This window comes from Sander lucioperca, chromosome 6 (genome assembly GCF_008315115.2).
Source record: "Sander lucioperca isolate FBNREF2018 chromosome 6, SLUC_FBN_1.2, whole genome shotgun sequence".
Lineage (NCBI taxonomy): Eukaryota > Metazoa > Chordata > Actinopteri > Perciformes > Percidae > Sander > Sander lucioperca.
The window spans coordinates 38,809,599-38,826,992 of NC_050178.1; the positions used below are offsets into that span (position 1 = coordinate 38,809,599).

The following is a 17,394-nucleotide window of genomic DNA, read 5'->3' on the forward strand; positions in this document are numbered from 1 at the left end:
GTAACTGCTATTGCTGTACTTGCACACATACAAATGCTAATACCGATATAAAAGAAAATCCATCTTGGCAGTAGGAGTGTCTCACTTACCTCCTGTCTACTACTTTTAGAGTTATTAGTTTTTTCATTCATATGTCAAAAATGACTGCAAAAAAAAAGTCTAGGTCTGCCACTATATGCGTGAATACAGCATGTCAATACTGCACATCATAATGGATTGGTGTATGCTGGATGTGCTCACAAACTCTGACGTGATTGTCAACAGCTTTAAAGAGACTCGCATCAAGACAACACTGATCAAATGTGACAAGATGTCGCATGTGAAGGGACGCCGTAACAGCTGCTAACTTTGTCGACGTGGAATGAAATAGAAGCAGCGGAGGTAATGATATATATATATATATATACATATATATCATTATTATATTATATTTTTTAAGATTATTTTTGGGGTATTTTGGCCTTTAATGGACAGGACAGTTGTAAACAAGAAAGTGGGAGAGAGGGGGAAGACATGCAGCAAAGGGGCACAGGTCAGATTTGAACCCTGGGCTGCTCAGGTAAGGACTGAGCATTGGTATATGGGATGCATGCTCTACCAAGTGAGCTACCAGGGCACCCCCTCCTTTAACTGATTTGACACTAATAGCTGGTGGAGGCTATACAAACCAGAATTGTAGACCATATTGCTTTAACTCATGCAGACCTATCAAAGCAGCGGACAGGAGGTAATAAATACTGAGGTAACTTTTAAAAATTCTTTAAAAATGACGCTGCCATTGTGAAGAGGTCTTTAGATCATAAACAGCGGGTTCATGTTAAAAGTTCTTCAGCAGCCAGATGTCTGTCCCACACTCACAGAGACTCTAGAGTTCATCATGAACGGTGTGACGCTGCCATTTGGGATGGTGTGTAACGTAATCAGCTGCCTCCAGCACAAGGCGCATGAACTCCTCCACATCAAAGGAGTAGTTGGTAAACTTTGGATGGTCCCCGAGGGTTGGATGGTGACCCTGAGGGAAGCAATTGAGAAAAGTGTATTCGTTAAATGGACACATATAAACATGGGGAAACACAAAATCAAATCATTGCCGCGTGTGCGTTTGTATCATCAGGTTGTCCTTGCAATTAAATGACAGGTATAGTATAAGTGAGAAGTGAAGTCTGACTGTTTGCAGTGCTGTGCCTATAATTGCACGTAATTAAATGTATGCATGAGAGTTTAAGTGTGTGTATATGTGAGTAAATTGAGAAAGCTCACGCTGAGGTGCTGGGGAGCTAATGGCTGGTACAGGAGTTTCCCCTACCTTGTCCTGTGGGAGCACTTTGTCCATTTTCTGCCAAGTCACGTATCGAATGCCCCGCAGCCGAGCCAAATCTCGATAGCAGCTCTCATCCTGACAATTATATCTGGGAGGGACAGATGCAGACACTGTATCTCTTGCTCTCCTTGGTCTGCCTCAGTTTCACACTTTCTCTCTCTCTCTCTCTCTCTCTCTCTCTCTCTCTCTCTCTCTCTCTCTCTCTCACACACACACACACACACACACACACACACACACACACCTCTACCCAGGGTAGCCAGGTGTGATGAATGCCTGGTTAATTAGACAGTATAAGTGTTTGAGGGGTACTTTGGGCACAGCATGCTGTCAAAGCCATCATTCTCCCTGCTCCCCTCTCTGTCTCTTTCTGCCTTTTTACTCCCATACACACACACACACACACACACACACACACACACACACACACGCACACATAAGGCAGACAAAAAGTGTCACTCACAGCTCAAAGATGACAGCCCAGTCAGGGAGGAAGAGGAGGTGTGTGAGACCCGCCCCGTGCATCCCTATAAAGATATCTGAGTTGTGGGTGATCCTCAACTGCACCAAGAAAGGAACATCCCTGAAAGACAGACAGGGAGTCACGCACCAATAATCTTTACTGTGTAAACACAGTCAGTATTACACAATTTAAAAAGCAGCGCTGTTACATCCCAAATCAATGCTAAGCAGCGCTGAAGAGCTCATGTAGTAATGTGGCAAGCACTCTATCACTCACTTGTATTTGTAGTCCACAACGTTGACCTCCAGTAAAGGCACAGTCTTGAGGGCATTTACTAGCTGTAACAACAACAGAGGGACGTACTCTCTGATCAGTGAGAGAGCAAACAAATATAGGCAGTGACCATAGAAATCACAAGCCTTTTTTACTTGTACTGTTTATAGCAAATAAGATTTTAAACAGGCACTTAACAGATGTGGGCAGTAAATCAATGGTGGAAAGGAAGGGCTTGGGACGTGAGAGAGTTGTATAGAGTGAAGAAAGAGAAAGAGACAAAGAGAGGGAAAGTGAATGACAGATACGAAAGGAAAAGGAGGACAGGTGGCAGAACAGGATGAAGGGAAAAGAGCAAGTGTAAGAAAGTAAGAAAGAAAGAAACGAGAGCAAGAAAGAAGAAAGGAGGGAGGGTGGTGCTGCACTCACCTCCACTTGGTTTAATATCCCTCTGTATTCTGTGCTGCGTGCCAGCAGGGTGACACGAACACGCCTCTCCTGAAAACAGCAATGCACCCAATAATCAATCAGCCAAGGACAGAAAAGAAAGGTGTCTGGGAAAACATGATTCTCATTCAAAATAACTGAAAAGCCTCTACTTAAAATGTCTCTTTTATACAGATCAGAGGAAAAGACACATTATATGAAATCACATTACATACTGTAAGTATTTTTTAAGTGCAGTTCGAGGTTTTCATTTCTGATCTGCTCTTATTAGTTTATACAGTGTGTACTAAGGTTTTCTATATTCATCTACTGCCACCTTGTGTTCTAAAAGAGAAGTTAGACTTGTTTGAGCCATAAACATTTGTAACATATGGGAATAAACAATGAGCATCATAATTTCACTATCCTTAGATCAAAGGAATGACACTAACGGCAAAGTACAACCTGTGCAATCTGCTGTACACAATAAACCAGCCTAACTACAACACCTTATATTAGTCTAGCTTACCGGATGTACAGAGCTGGTATAAAGTCTGACATCCGGCTGGTCTGTCATGCCCCGGATGTCAGCATCACCCATCCACTATCTTCATTATCTATTTTAAAAAAGGCACTGTTGCTGCATCCGGGACATAGCGCCGCCCAAGACGATGGTGATTGGTTTAAAGAAACACAGACAACCAAGAACGTTTTTTTCACCTATACCAGAATGTTAACTTGTGCAGAAAACCATACTCCAGCACTGACACAGCGCTGTGGAGATAGGTCTTGCAGTGTGAGACTACTACTATTTTACTGAAAGTACTGAAAAAGATGCCATTCTGAGCAAGACTAGGCCAGAGCAAATTCTGACGAGGTGGAGATAGGACGAGAGGGGCGGTAGAGGCGGATGAATAGGACACAATAGAGGAGAGCAGCAGTGTTAGTATCTGGCTGCGCCATTAATCTAGGGATGAAAGGAGGAGCTGGAGAGAGGGTCAGGGCCGAGAAGACCTCTCATTTAGTCACAGGCCTGCTATCGCGAACAGCCCCATGTCTTGCTGAAAAGCCTCTTAGCATATTTCCAGTGAAGGCCATGAATACCAAATGAGCTGCGTAAGGACAGAAGAAGTTATTGGGCTTTGCAGGTCATAAAGATAGAGTCAAGTACTTGAAACCTGGGATCATAAAACACCTGTAAGGAGTGCTTTAGAGATTCAGTAGTATGTAAGTGTGATTGCCCGTAGAGTACTTATACATGTACTCCTTCAGAAACCAGAAGGCTACAATCAGTGAGGAGCTTTTTCCCTGAGTTTATGGTAGTAATAAAATCACCTACAGTGAAGTCTGGTTGTAGTGAGTCGTAGTGAGTGTAGTGGCTTGGCTTTCCATCGCACATGGTTGCTCATTCAGCTCCTCAATATAAAATGTACTGTAACAACCTGATTTCTGCTCAAAAAATGCAAGGAAAGGCTGATCAGTAAAGCAGTTTCTATTATCTCCTAAAAATAATCTGAAATCAGACCTTAAAACTAGAATATTGCAATATTATCAAGTGTAATGTCTGTTAAAATATACCAACGTTTAGAATATTCAACATGGTAAACTGGAGGTTGAGCAGTGATTAATTGATTATACAACAAAAATCAAAATGGCTTCCCTGCCTGATGGCCCAGAAGTCTACATGATGTATTTATTCTTTTGAGTAGGTTAAATGAGTGATCTAATATTCACAGTTCAGTTTCTGAAAAACACAAGTTTCCAAAATATATCTAAGGTAAGGATATTCAACGAAGGCAGAAAGCAGAGACACTGGTGGAAAGGATCAACCCTTTTTTTTATCACAAACTTCACAAATATCGACACCACTACACAGACAGGTAACATAATGACGAAAAACCTTATGTTCCCTGACTGGGAATCAAACCAGGCCCGCAGCAGTGAGAGTGCCTAATCCTAACCATTAAACCACCAGGGAGCACTTCCCCCATCTACAGCACAGTAAAGTCTCACATGTTTAGTCACTGAATCAAGTCAGTTCTACAGATGGAGAACGTGAGAACCAGCGCACGAGTTATCTCCAAGACCTTTCCATGTAGGATCTATTATTTCTACGTAAGGACATACAATGTGAATTGAGAGAGAAGTCAGTTTACAACCTTCCTCTCATAGCGGTTCTGTTTAAGTGTCCTTTTTTAATCACAAACTTCACAAATATCGACACTACTACTCAGACAGGTAACCTAATGACGAAAAACCTTACATTCCCTGATCGGGAATCGAACCAGGGCCGCGGCAGTGAAAGCGCCGAATCCTAACCACTAGACCACCAGGGAGGTGTTGAGACTACAATCTGGGGGTGTTGTCTAATAGATTTTTAAAAATCAGAGAGCGAACCAGCACATGATTACGAGTTATCTCCAAGACCTTTCCATGTAGGATCTATTATTTCTACGTAAGGACATACAATGTGAATTGAGAGAGAAGTCACGTTTACAACCTTCTTCTCATAGTGGTTCTGTTGAAGTGCCTGTGGCACAAAGTAGCTTGTGTTTTGGTGAGGTCTGAAAAAGTGGCAGGTAGGATGATGGCAGGTAGGAAGATGTGCATGTATTCAGTCTTTTTGCCATTAAGACTGTATCCATCCACGGCACACAGGCCACGGCAGTGAGACACAAGTTTCCAAAATATAACTAAGCTAAGGATATTCAACAAAAATAGAAAGCAGAGACACTGGTGGAAAGGATCAAACCCTTTTTTGTCACAAACTTTACAAATATTGACACTACTACTCAGACAGGTAACCTAATGATGAAAAACTTTACATTCCCGGACCGGGAATCGAACCCGGGCCACGGCAGTGAGAGCGCCAAATCCTAACCACTAGACCACCAGGGAGCACTGCTGCAAAGGTGGGGAACATTTTCACCATTTGGCAAGAGAAAAGTGATTCAATTTTTACAAATCTGTCTAATAGATTTTTAACCCAAATCTTGCAAAGGTTGGAAAATAGTGTGCTAAAAACCAACAATAACCATTCCCAGCCCGGGAATCGAACATAGACCACTGCGGTGAGAACTCCGAATCCTAACCCTTTAACCAGGATAAAGGGTGATGATTAGTGCTGTGTTCCCACAACTCTTTCTATGGTTTTCATTTAATAGATATAGGTGGTGACAGGTGAGGTGACCCCTTTATTCCCTATCCAAACAGGCATTCCTGCACAAGCAAGCGGGACTGATATACTGTTTACGATCTTAGTCAACACAGAAGCTCCCTGGTGGTCTAGTGGTTAGGATTCGGCGCTCTCACCGCCGCGGCCCGGGTTCGATTCCCGGTCAGGGAAAGCGCACTTTATGTCTGCATTGCACAATATGTGAGCGTTGCATGACTGTTGTAATGCTATGCACCATAATCTTGATAGATTTGACAATGTCATGAAAAAAAACAGGCAAACTAATTTGTCAAGGAGGAAATGTTGTCACCAAAACTGACCGAGAGATGGTAAACAGCGCCACAAAGTGCAACCTGAAAAATTACCACTGAGATGAATCATCACCTGCAGAAAACTTACAACGCAAGCTTCAGTGAGATCTTTGCTATTCTATTTAATTGTATTGAATTATAAAGGTGTTCATAAAACTGTGTCCATCCCATGTATATAAACAAGATTGTAATATAAAAGTAACAGATGTAGATTAGTGTTTCCTAAAAGACGTTCTTCCTACCTTTGGCCCGTCTTGCAGGATGTTCAGTCGATGCAGGACATGCTGGGAGAACGCCCTAAACATCCCTTCACTGTAGCAGTCTGAGATCTGCCATCACATAGAGTGTCAATTTCTCTCACATATGCAATTTATTTTTCATCCATTCAATTCAAAACAGTGTATTAAAATTTATATTTTGGTTGTATGTAGTCACCCAACAAGATTAGCAATATTTGTATTTTAGATTTGAAATGAATTGAAAGCAAATTGAATATGGCCACACTAGTACATTGCACCTTGTTGAGATGAAAAATATGTTACACACTGGGAATCTGACAATTGTAAACATATTTCTAAAATCCCAGGAATGAATATCATATGAGCCTTATGCATTTCTCAAGCAAGGATCTCCCACACACTGCTGCACTGCAGCTGTAAATGTGAGCACATGAATATAAACATGACATGTGCTGCAGTGGCAATCAAAAGCTTCAGCTTGGGGCTGACCTATCAATATTTAACACCTCAAGGCTGGAACCACAGGACAGCACATATTTACATGGTATCATCTTTATAGTAATCTCCTTGGAATTATCATTTAAATTACATAGGCACTTACTGAGCTTTTGAATATATCACGTAAATATTTAACCTGAACTGCATATTTATGACTAAACCGGATATCATTGTGCATGTGGGGAGGAAGGGCCAATAAATGATGAAAAGAAATCTATCACAAAATGTGAGAAAAAAACATATAAATGAAACACAAAGCAACACTGAAAGTATGAGACACTACAATTTGTTGAAAGCAAATACATATATGTAAATTAGATTTGGTTAGTGGCTACACACACATATACATGTGGGGTAACTTACAAGGGGTGTGTTGTAAAAGAGGCCGTATCTCATTCTCGGGAGGAGGGAGAAGAAAGCATCTTTGAAACACACCTGTGGACAAGTGTGAATAGATCAATGAGTAAGCATACAGCATGGCACAGAAATCAGCCTGTGTACATAACAGGCAACATATAATATAAATGTAAAACCTACGTATTGCTGTGGTGTTTTTAAACTGCTATTCTCAGAGATCACTCAAGTGTGAAGTGCTTGGATGGAACATCGTTGTCATTGGATTTTATATGGATTAAATGTAAGTGTCTAAAGGAGGTGCGCATTTCTTATCAGCTCAGCCATGGTTGGTCATACTAATTTCAGTTTCTTACATATATATTTCATTAAGACCCTTGTTGCTGCTTGTGGATACACTAAACAAAATATTGAATGGGTGCCAGAGTAATTTCTCCTGTAAAAATCCAACCCAGTACCAGGGGTCTTTATCAACACTAAAGCCTTTGATTCATTTTATTCATAGATTACCAACCAATTTGGGTGGTATTTCTAAACAGCCATACTTGAGGGACTGATGAGTTCAAGACCTTTACAAAAAAGGAGCTTACATTGACCACAAAGAGGTAACATTATACCTACTCTTTTTGAGTCATAAGTCTTCAGGTGGATGATGTCATACTCTGAGAAGGCCCTCCATGTTTCACCGAACAGATCTCCATAACCATAAAAACTCTGGGAAAAGACATAAAAGAAGGGATCAAATGTTAATCAAATTAATATTAGATCTGAAATGGAAAAAACAAACCAATACAATTAGAATCAACTACAACCTTTAGCAGTGCCAGAGTCAGTCTTCTGTTTTCAAACTCCGCTGGTTGTATTTTTCTTAAGTTGTGTTTCTTTTTACAAAATGTGTTATCACACTATTATCTGACAGCCTGCCACTGTTTGGATTGCAGTGTCCAGTTTGTGCTGAAAGTTCACTGCTTTCCTTCTCTCTGTCAGTCTTCTCTTTCCCTTTTCCTCTTTACTCCTGTGCACAGTTGGGGGAACAATGGGCCGGATAAGGCTATCTGTAAAGCATTCTTTTTCAACTGGTGTTTCCCCTTGATGTCTTTATCAGGTACATATGCCACTGACTTGTTAAACAAAAACTGTGGCTGTAGTACATTGCAGATAAACTTCTGATTGGCTTTCTCGCTGGTTTTTAGTACTCAAATCCAACATCAGATTTCAAATACTTTGTACCATTTGCCTTGGACACTAAACTCTTTAAATATATTTTATGACTCTGTGTTTTCATGTTATTTAGAAGAGTAACATCAAAGTGTTTAACAGTGAAAGAAATCTAAAATACTGTGCTGCATCTGACAAAAAAATCTTAATCAAATCTCAAGTTGTATCTTTGTGACCCAAGAACAGATCCAATGTGTGACTCTTCATTTATTTCTTATGTAGCTACTTTGTAGAAGAGGAAGTTACCAATTTACTGGAGGCATCCTACCGACAGCTAAATAAAGGAATGACATGAGCATCCTAAGCATTTATCTTCTTTTGTCGCAGTTTGTAAGGGTGACATAGAGTGCAGCAAATTTTAAAAAAGTAAGTCATTTATGAATTGTTGTCATTTTTAGTGGAGATAACAAGCACGTTCGCTTGAAATTTAAACTCAAATTCAAGCGAACGTGCTTGAATTTGATTTTAAATTTTCGATTATTGACTTTTCTGCATATAGACATAATCATACAAGAGATAATCACGATGCATCTAAGAATCGATTTTTAAAACTCTTATTAAAACTGTAGTGGGAGACATCAGGTACCCACCGTGTCCCACATGATGATGTTGATATCTGAGCTGAAGGAGTTGTTAATGTGCTGGGAGATGTAGAGGTTGACAAAGTCACAGAAATGGTGGTACATATTCACCCCTGTTAGAAAAACATACAATTATTATTTTTGTTTTAGGCCTGGTAACTGAACGAATAAGAATACTCTGCAGTCAAGCTCGCAATGCATTACTGTTACATTCCAACAAGGTTTTTGTAAAGTGTGAGTTTTGATGGAATTCTCGCTATTGCATATTGTACATAATAAGCATGTGTATTGTTTTTTTATTAAGATGTAATAAGAGAAAAAGTCATTTAAAGTATGTGTTACCTACCAGCATCCAGTTTCATAAATACAGTGGGTTTTTCAATGACGACATCACAGTGTTCATCCTCTATAGGATGAAAGTCCAGCTCTGTGTATGTCTGCAGCTCAGCATACCTACAAAAACAGCACATCACATCAATTTAGTATTGTATATAGAATTGTAAAAGTTCTGCCATAACATACTACAGGTGGCACACCAGGGAAATAAACATTACAACCCGTGTGTATGGTTGGGAAGGGTTAAGAAACTGTGGCAGACAGCAATGCACAAAAATGTGATATTTTGGGTGTGACTATTGATGCTTTCATACAAAGGTTTACTTCAAGGGGTGAGTAGTATGGTTTGAGAATAAAAAGTGATGTGCCATTGATAGACAACTTAAATTTCAGTCACAAGATTTTAACACTTAAAGAGATGTTTTGCTGATTTAAATCTAGCTCTGTCATGGCAGTGTGGGCAGTGTGTGCAGATGATCATTGTTTGGCTTCCCTCTGTGGCCACAGCGCACAGGCCTACCAACTGAGCAGAGCAGCGGAGGTCTGCCGAGATCCGCCAGATGACACAAAATGTGCCACTGAGATCTGCTGAGATCTCGTTAGACCTCGGCTGCTACAGACTCTGTGCACTGGTGCCACCGAGGCAAGCCAAACACCGTTCATCTGCACACACTGCCGACAAAGATACACAGAGACACAGAGCTGGATTTAAATTGGCAAATTATCCCTTTAATGAAATGCATCTTTCAAGACAAGAATCAAAATAATAATGATTGGTTACACAGAAAATGTTTGTTAATTGGAATATGATATTATGAATTGCTATATTAGGTGCACATTATGAGAAATATTGCACAACTAAGGAAAAAAAGGAACACGAGCCAGCCAGGAGTCGAACCTAGAATCTTCTGATCCGTAGTCAGACGCGTTATCCATTGCGCCACTGGCCCGCTGGCTCACTGTGTGCTTTTGACAAAAGACAAGCATGGGGCAGGAACTCCACCCCCACATTCCTGACTGTCCCCCCTCCCCCTCCTTTCAGGACTGCTTTGAGGGAGCAATGCGTTTTTCACTACCTAAGAAATATGATCATAACAACAGAGACTTGCGATGCAATGTAAAAGTAGACAACTTAGCTGAATCATATGAAAGACATCAAATATATGCTGTAGTCTAGGAGTTGCATTTTAGTCACTAAAAAAAAAAAGTCACTGCTCGAGATGTCATGTTTCTTTAATTAATTCAACCAAGAAGTCTCTACGGCAGGGGAAGAGGGAAGCTACTACTCCTACTGTTGGCAGCCTGTTGTTCTTATGGATAACTCCACATGCCTCTGTAACAGATTTTACAGACAGACTTTAATATTTTATCTACACTGTTCTCCCTCTAATGGAGAAGTAGCTGGTCTGACTCAAAGTAGACATGACACATACTGTAACTGCTAATTCTCCAGGCAGGACATACGGTAAATATACATACAGAGCACCACCTAATGACAGTCTGTGTTACATCTAAAGAGTCCCATCCTGCCAGTTGTCACACATGCCATTCAATCGAGAACATGAGTTCCCTAAAGATGACAGCAATTCCCTGGTGGTCTAGTGGTTAGGATTCGGCGCTCTCACCGCCGCGGCCCGGGTTCGATTCCCGGTCAGGGAACTCAGTTTTGGCCCTGTTTATTGACTAAAAGTCAGAAGTAGATGGGGGCCTGCATGCTAAAAACATACATATTTGCAGACATCTTGCAGCACTTACCATTCTCAATTTAATTTACAAATCAAGGACCACACTGACAAAGATCGTTCAGTGTCACTGGTGCCTCCACATAAAATCATTAAAAAGCAATTTACAAATCAACCTTATCAGGATACATAAACCATGCATACAAAAAACAGGGTTTTCCCTTCCATTATAAGGCTTAGCTGCAGCACCCAAGCCACTTTGGGCACCGCCTCAGCCAAACGAATGTAACTAAATCACTTTTTCTCAGATCTAATGATTGCAGTTGGTCCCCAGTGGACTTCTTTAGCAAGTTTTGTCTTTAAGCTTTTTGGGTATTATTATCTGCTATAGCTTTTCCAATGTTTTTTTTATCCAGATATGGTAATAATAATGCTCCAAAATTATGTAAAATTGCATTTTTTTAAATTAAAAAACATAAAGTTTCCTTGAAGGAGGACCCCTAAATCCCCTTGCCAAATAAGTGCACCTAAAGCCCCTGACACACCAACCGGACGGCTGACCGTCGGCAGAAAAGGCAGTCGGAGTGATCAGTCGGCTCCCCGAGGTCAAAAAAGTGCCTCGGAACACACCGAAGCGACGCCATCTCGAGCGTACGTTCTGCACGTGCGCAAGACGTAATACAAAAAATGAAAACCGGAAATGACAACGCGTCACGTGGGTCTGGCTTCTCCAGCCGATAGTAATGGCGGCTTGTTCGAAATACAATCTCCTATTTTATGAAAATTGTTCACTGAAACTTGTTTCTGAAAACATTTTAAGAGAGAAATAGGCCATACAGTTGCTGAATCTGTCTTCATTTCAGATCGACAAAGGTCAGTTTAAAAGATTTTCGTCATATTTTGAGAGGCGTTAGTCACTCATCCCACTCGTTATTTCCGGGTTAGCACTCCACCAATCACATTGGTGGAGTGAGTCTGACTGCCCGCCCTCTGACCTACCAAGTTAGGTTGGCCAAAATGAAGGCCGACAGCTCCTCCGACAAACGACGGCACGGAACACACCGAACAGACTCGAGTCACTGACCTCGCCAGACTGTCCGACGGCCGATTATCGGGTTGGTGTGTCAGGGCCTTTAGTCTTCCACAAACCTAGGGAAAAACACTGAAAAAACATTTTGCAACATGAAATAACTGTGCTCAAACACCAAACAGCAAGTCCCTGGTGGTCTAGTGGTTAGGATTCGGCGCTCTCACCGCCGCGGCCCGGGTTCGATTCCCGGTCAGGGAACTCAGTTTTGGCCCTGTTAATTGACTAAAAGTCAAAAGTAGATGGGGGCCTGCAATGCTAAAAACATACATATTTGTGGACATCTTGCAGCACTTACCATTCTCAATTTAATTTACAAATCAAGGAACACACTGACAAAGATCGTTCAGTGTCACTGGTGCCTCCACATAAAATCATTAAAAAGCAATTTACAAATCAACCTTATCAGGATACATAAACCATGCATACAAAAAACAGGGTTTTCCCTTCCATTATAAGGCTTAGCTGCAGCACCCAAGCCGCTTTGGGCACCGCCTCAGCCAAACGAATGTAACTAAATCACTTTTTCTCAGATCTAATGATTGCAGTTGGTCCCCAGTGGACTTCTTCAGCAAGTTTTGTCTTTAAGCTTTTTGGGTATTATTTATTTATTATCTGCTATAGCTTTTCTCGGTTCGGTACATGAATTTACACGGAGAATACACGGTATAAAAATAAATAAAACTTGCGTGAAAATGAATTAATGTGATGTGGAACTACTGTTACATACGCGTTTCTTAGGGACACCTAATCTGTAGCCCCGCCTTAGCTCTGAAGCTCCCAAGCTCCGCCTACATGTCCAGTCGGTCCAGTGAGTCCTTATATATATGTGTCAATGAGTGAGTCCACACGAAGCAAACTAGTCCCTTCCATATACAACCAAACACGGATGTACTGTTGGCTGTATCCCTTCTTGCCTCGACCACCAATGGCTTCCAGGCCTATTTGCTTCGCTGTTTGCTCCGCTGTTAGCTCCGCTTTTAGCTCCGCCGTTAGCGTGTGAAGCTAACGCCACAATTCGCCAACTGCTCTGTGTAACCGAAGTTGCTCTTTTAACACCCCTGCTCTGTGCATTCACATATGAGAGCAGCGCTTGTCTCCCATATCACACTATGAGCTGATTGTCTTATTTTGTTTACAAGTTCCAGATGGAGTCTGGAGATGATGTGGGGTAGCCTACTTATTGTTTACTGTTTACATCTTACTTCATATGCTTCAGGCTGTTGGAGCTAGCTCAGGGGAAAGACTGGATCACACTAGGTGGTACAGCCTGAGACATGCACAATAAAAAAAATTGCCTTCTGCATTTTTGTTACGCTTTTCCCTCCATTGTACCGAACCGAAACGTGATGTCTGAACCGAGGTATGAACCGAACTGTGACTTCAGTGTACCGTTCCACCCCTAATCCAGATATGGTAATAATAATGCTCCAAAATCATGTAAAATTGCATTTTTTTAAATTAAAAAACATCAAATTTCCTTGAGGGAGGACCCCTAAACCCCCTTGCCAAATAAGTGTACCTAAGTCTTCCACAAAAACTGTGCTCAAAAACAAAACAGCAAGTCCCTGGTGGTCTAGTGGCTAGGATTCGGCGCTCTCACCGCCGCGGCCCGGGTTCGATTCCCGGTCAGGGAACATGCTTTTTATGTGTGTGAATGTGTGTCTCCTGCCTCACCAAGATTGCAAGGGGCTCTTGTGCTCTCCTTCGGCAGCAAGAGCTCGCTTGTTCAGTCTGCAACGACCGCCAATCTCACCCTTCTGAATGAAGTCCTCTCTGTACCTGCAACATAACATGGATGAGCTTGTGTCAGTGTGATATTTTTTTCATGTACATGTCACTTTTAAATACACTGACCTCTCATGACTTCTGCGCGGCTTACGCAAGTCCAGGTAAAGGTTAGTTGCCTTACAGAAGCGAGTTTGGCTACTACATCTTAATGACGAGTCCCCCTGGAAAAATATTAACAGTAGAAAAATTTTTAATTTAGAGGATATATAAATCTGGACCTTAGATATTGTGAGAGTGGTCTCTATACTATACTCTTCCTTCACTACTGCCTTTGAACAACTGATTATGTTCAGGCATGTTGTCCGTGGACTCTTTTGTTCAACACTTTGTTTCTACCTGTTGTTTCTTCCTGTTGACTCAGTAGGCTCGTGGGAACTGAGGAAATGAGCTAACTTACTGGCTTACTGGCCTTGCAGAGTGTTTTGAGCTCAGAGAGGCGTTCCTTGACATAGCCAAAATCAGCCTGCTTCCAGAAAAGCTCCTGTGCTGCCTCCAGAGAACGGGCCCTGACAGATCAGAGATTTAGGCAGATAAGCAAAGTCAAAACCATAATGGTTCATCAATGATGCATGCTATAAATGAGTACACAATTTCTTTGGAAAAACAATGAGACTGTGGTTCAGTAAATTCAATACCTATGAATTAAAGATTACTTAAAAGATTACTGAGCACCTGACACATCACTGATGGCTGCTAGGAGTGTGGAAAGTAAATTATGTAAACTGCATTATACTTCTGAAAAGAAAACAAGTGGGAACATAAAGTGTGTTAGAATGTGATTTGAGGAACAGTACCATCCAGAGTCAGCTTTGGTACAGACTGGATAGCTAAAGCGCTTCCTTGGATCACAGTTCTTCTCGTAGCCCCAACAGGCAGATAGATCCTGCAGTGCACCCTGTTGTAGAACCATGTGTGGGTGTGGGTGTGTGTGTGTGTGTGTGTGTGTGTGTGTGTGTGTGTGTGTGTGTGTGTGTGAGAGAGAGAGAGAGAGAAAGAGAGAAAGAGGGAGGGAGTTTCATATAGATTTGTGTGAAGAATTTACCACCAAATTTTAAAAGGACATTGATGATTGAAACAACAAAACTGTGACATGCAATGTGAGAGGTAAAACAGTAGGGGTTTCCCTGTTGGACAAAAAGCAGATTCTGTGGACATGCACTCATTTTATAAAAATGTAATATTTGCTATTCCACTTAATGAGCTAACTAAACTGATGCAGTTGCAACCTACATCAAAATAAAATAACTTTACACAATAGTAAGTATCTAAAACATGCTTTATTCTAATACTCTTCTTACTACAATTGTAATTGCAATTGTAAAGTTAACTCCAGAATAAACCCCACTCATCCATTGCTCCAGTTAGGGTAGAACACAATGCTCTAAATAAACTATCACTTTTTAAACAAGTTACATGAGTGCTAACAGTTATAGACAAAACATTATCCTGATGTTTGATGTTTGGAGCCTCCGTGTGACACACCACAGGCAAAGGGTCAGGACAACAGAGATCTAAATATTAAGGCACTTGACAGTCAATGAACAAAGGGCTTAGTAAAAGCTTTTACTTACAGTACAGCAAAACTAACTCACTTGCTACCACTCTACACTGAGAAAAGTGCATATCTTACTTTAAAAGGGCAGAGTGGGTCCAGGCGGCATTGCTTGGCGACCCTCTTGTTGTTGTAGAGGAAGTAGGGTACGTGCTCTGGCAGCAGGGAGATCCTGCTGTAGTTGAGCAGCGGCGCTGGTGGTTTGTGAGTGGCGATCTCAGCCTTCTCAGTGGTGACCACAGTGAAAGAAAAAACTATGCCCAGCGCTACAAAGAGCAGCATAGTCAGAATTACACAGACATGTGAGATAGCCGCCTCTCTCTTCACATCACTCTGAGTAGAAAAAAAAGAATAAGAGGAGAGACACACTCAGACTTGCACTCTTGGTTGAAAGCCTTTAACACCACAGTTAACAAGCATGTGGGCACAAGCAAGTGTGTGGGAACATAGCTCCAGGCAGGTCAGAGCGCCTCATAAGGAAAGGTCCTGTTGCAGGAAGTATTGCTGACCTTTTTCCGTCTGTTGTCTGAGCAATCATAACTGAGTCAAATAAGGGGTGGGGGGGGGAGAGGGGCAAATAAAAAATGCTGGCTGGTGACCTATGCTGTTCCAGATGGCCAAATCAGCATTTACCCATGACACAGTCATATTTTCATGATCCATGCAATTGTGTTAAGTCTAGGATGCATGTGCTTACACCACCCAAAACCACTGACAATATCCACTCCCAAAATCAAGGATCAAAGCATTAGTGTGACTGCTGTTACCACACTGTGCTGTATAACAATAGCTCCCAAGTCTTTGAACGTCTGAAGGAGCTGAGAAGGACTTATGTTGCTGTGTGTGACTTATAACAAAATAAAAACTGTCTATACAGTGGGTTTGGTAATAGGTTGTTAACAGTTAACTTATCACCAGTCAGTTGTATTATAACAGGTTTAAAAAAGAAAAACAGCCTGAAAGTACCGTGCTGGATTAAAACAACGGCTCTTTCTGAGATACTTCAGGAGTAAAGCTACATGTGAAAGCACGGGGCTTCGGTCTTCTGGTGGCATGGCATTAGTTGTAGCCAATTATCGTAAGCTTTCCTTTAACGGTTTAAAGCGGAGGGTTTTTCCACAAGCCCTGTAGTCAAATGTGCCCCCTAACGTTATATAGTAGCCTACTTGTCTTTTTTGTCGCACGTGGGCTTACAAAGAAGAAGCAAAATTCCTTTTTAGCAAGCTAATTAGCTATAATATGTAACTATCAAACTTTTAGCTAGCGTCAATTAGTTAACTAAGCTTAGATAGCGTTGACGTTGCAACCCGCCAGGAACACTGAGCGACTTGATAGGCATGTGAGATAAATCTTGAGGATATGTGGAAATAATAACGCATTACGTACTCTTTTCTTTTTCAGGGGGTAATAACGGAGAACACTTTATTGGAGGCTAATGTCTGAAATATTTAATGTGGTGGCTAACATGTAGCGTTAGTTCTTGACAAAGCCAAGACCCCTTCATGTTCATTCAAGCTGTAACGTTACCGATGTGGCAGCAAAAGAACAGGGCAGGAAAATATTTTAAACATTTCCACGATACAAAAACTTGCGACGGGCACAAAACTCAATTTCAACGGTCGTCTAAATAAGGTTGGTTTGAGTTTGAGTGAGAGACAGTTTACCTGAATGTACAGCCTGCTATTCTCCAGACTGAAGCGATGATGTTGCCGGTGGTCGCCATAACACCGGAAACCTTATACCGGTTTGTAATACGTAGCGAGAGCCACAGGGTGGCGCTGTGTACTTCACTTTGTCTTTGGATTACACTTGATTCTAAATACTTGAGGTGCTCTCCAAACTTTCTTTTAAGGCTCATTTTACTTTAAATATTGACATCAATTACAACATACATCAGCTATTAATAGCTAGATAATAGACTTCATAAAATATATGTTACAACCCCTTCAACATTTTCATAAATATATTCAAATTTGGTTGATTAATGTTTCCTTTTACAATAGACACTACATCGGTTCATTTATAGGTTATGTAGTATATGCTTGCCTTTACACATAAAATGTTTGTGAATTTTACTAAAATTGTAT

The 17,394-nt window shown here is 41.2% G+C and overlaps 1 protein-coding gene and 6 non-coding genes across 8 annotated transcripts; 4 read left to right on the forward strand and 3 right to left on the reverse strand.

Annotated features, from left to right (window-relative positions):
* Positions 1 to 440: 440 nt before the first annotated feature.
* eogt (EGF domain-specific O-linked N-acetylglucosamine (GlcNAc) transferase) lies at positions 441 to 17,052 on the reverse strand. Of its 2 annotated transcripts, XM_031278146.2 has the most exons (16): positions 16,972 to 17,052; positions 15,386 to 15,640; positions 14,550 to 14,650; positions 14,153 to 14,261; positions 13,822 to 13,916; positions 13,642 to 13,746; positions 9,206 to 9,312; positions 8,869 to 8,972; positions 7,682 to 7,774; positions 7,070 to 7,141; positions 6,212 to 6,298; positions 2,487 to 2,555; positions 2,061 to 2,122; positions 1,785 to 1,904; positions 1,307 to 1,409; positions 441 to 1,012 (listed from the first exon to the last, which is right to left on the reverse strand). In XM_031278146.2, exons 2-16 carry the CDS (start codon positions 15,587 to 15,589, stop codon positions 866 to 868), a joined length of 1,578 nt encoding a protein of 525 aa, XP_031134006.1. In that variant the 5' UTR covers positions 15,590 to 15,640; positions 16,972 to 17,052; the 3' UTR covers positions 441 to 865. The 2 variants fall into 2 exon arrangements, with proteins under 2 accessions (XP_031134006.1, XP_031134015.1); XM_031278155.1 differs by lacking the exon at positions 441 to 1,012 and having other exon boundaries at positions 1,319 to 1,409; positions 2,061 to 2,150.
* On the reverse strand, positions 5,310 to 5,381 carry trnae-cuc. The gene has a single exon. It is a non-coding gene; the product is annotated as a tRNA-Glu (tRNA).
* trnae-cuc lies at positions 5,758 to 5,829 on the forward strand. Its single transcript has one exon. It is a non-coding gene; the product is annotated as a tRNA-Glu (tRNA).
* trnar-acg lies at positions 10,073 to 10,145 on the reverse strand. Its single transcript has one exon. It is a non-coding gene; the product is annotated as a tRNA-Arg (tRNA).
* trnae-cuc lies at positions 10,783 to 10,854 on the forward strand. Its single transcript has one exon. It is a non-coding gene; the product is annotated as a tRNA-Glu (tRNA).
* On the forward strand, positions 12,094 to 12,165 carry trnae-cuc. Its single transcript has one exon. It is a non-coding gene; the product is annotated as a tRNA-Glu (tRNA).
* Positions 13,530 to 13,601, forward strand: trnae-cuc. The gene has a single exon. It is a non-coding gene; the product is annotated as a tRNA-Glu (tRNA).
* Positions 17,053 to 17,394: the final 342 nt, after the last annotated feature.

Excerpts from the sequence above, each read along its gene's own strand:
- eogt (XM_031278146.2), bottom strand. The coding sequence starts at position 15,589 with ATGCTGCTCTTTGTAGCGCTGGGCATAGTTTTTTCTTTCACTGTGGTC. Across the intron at positions 9,313-13,641 it reads AAGAGCCCCTTGCAATCTTG|GTATGCTGAGCTGCAGACAT; the intron begins GTGAGGCAGGAG and ends CTGTTTTTGTAG. Across the intron at positions 1,905-2,060 it reads GTTGTGGACTACAAATACAA|GGATGTTCCTTTCTTGGTGC; the intron begins GTGAGTGATAGA and ends TCTGTCTTTCAG.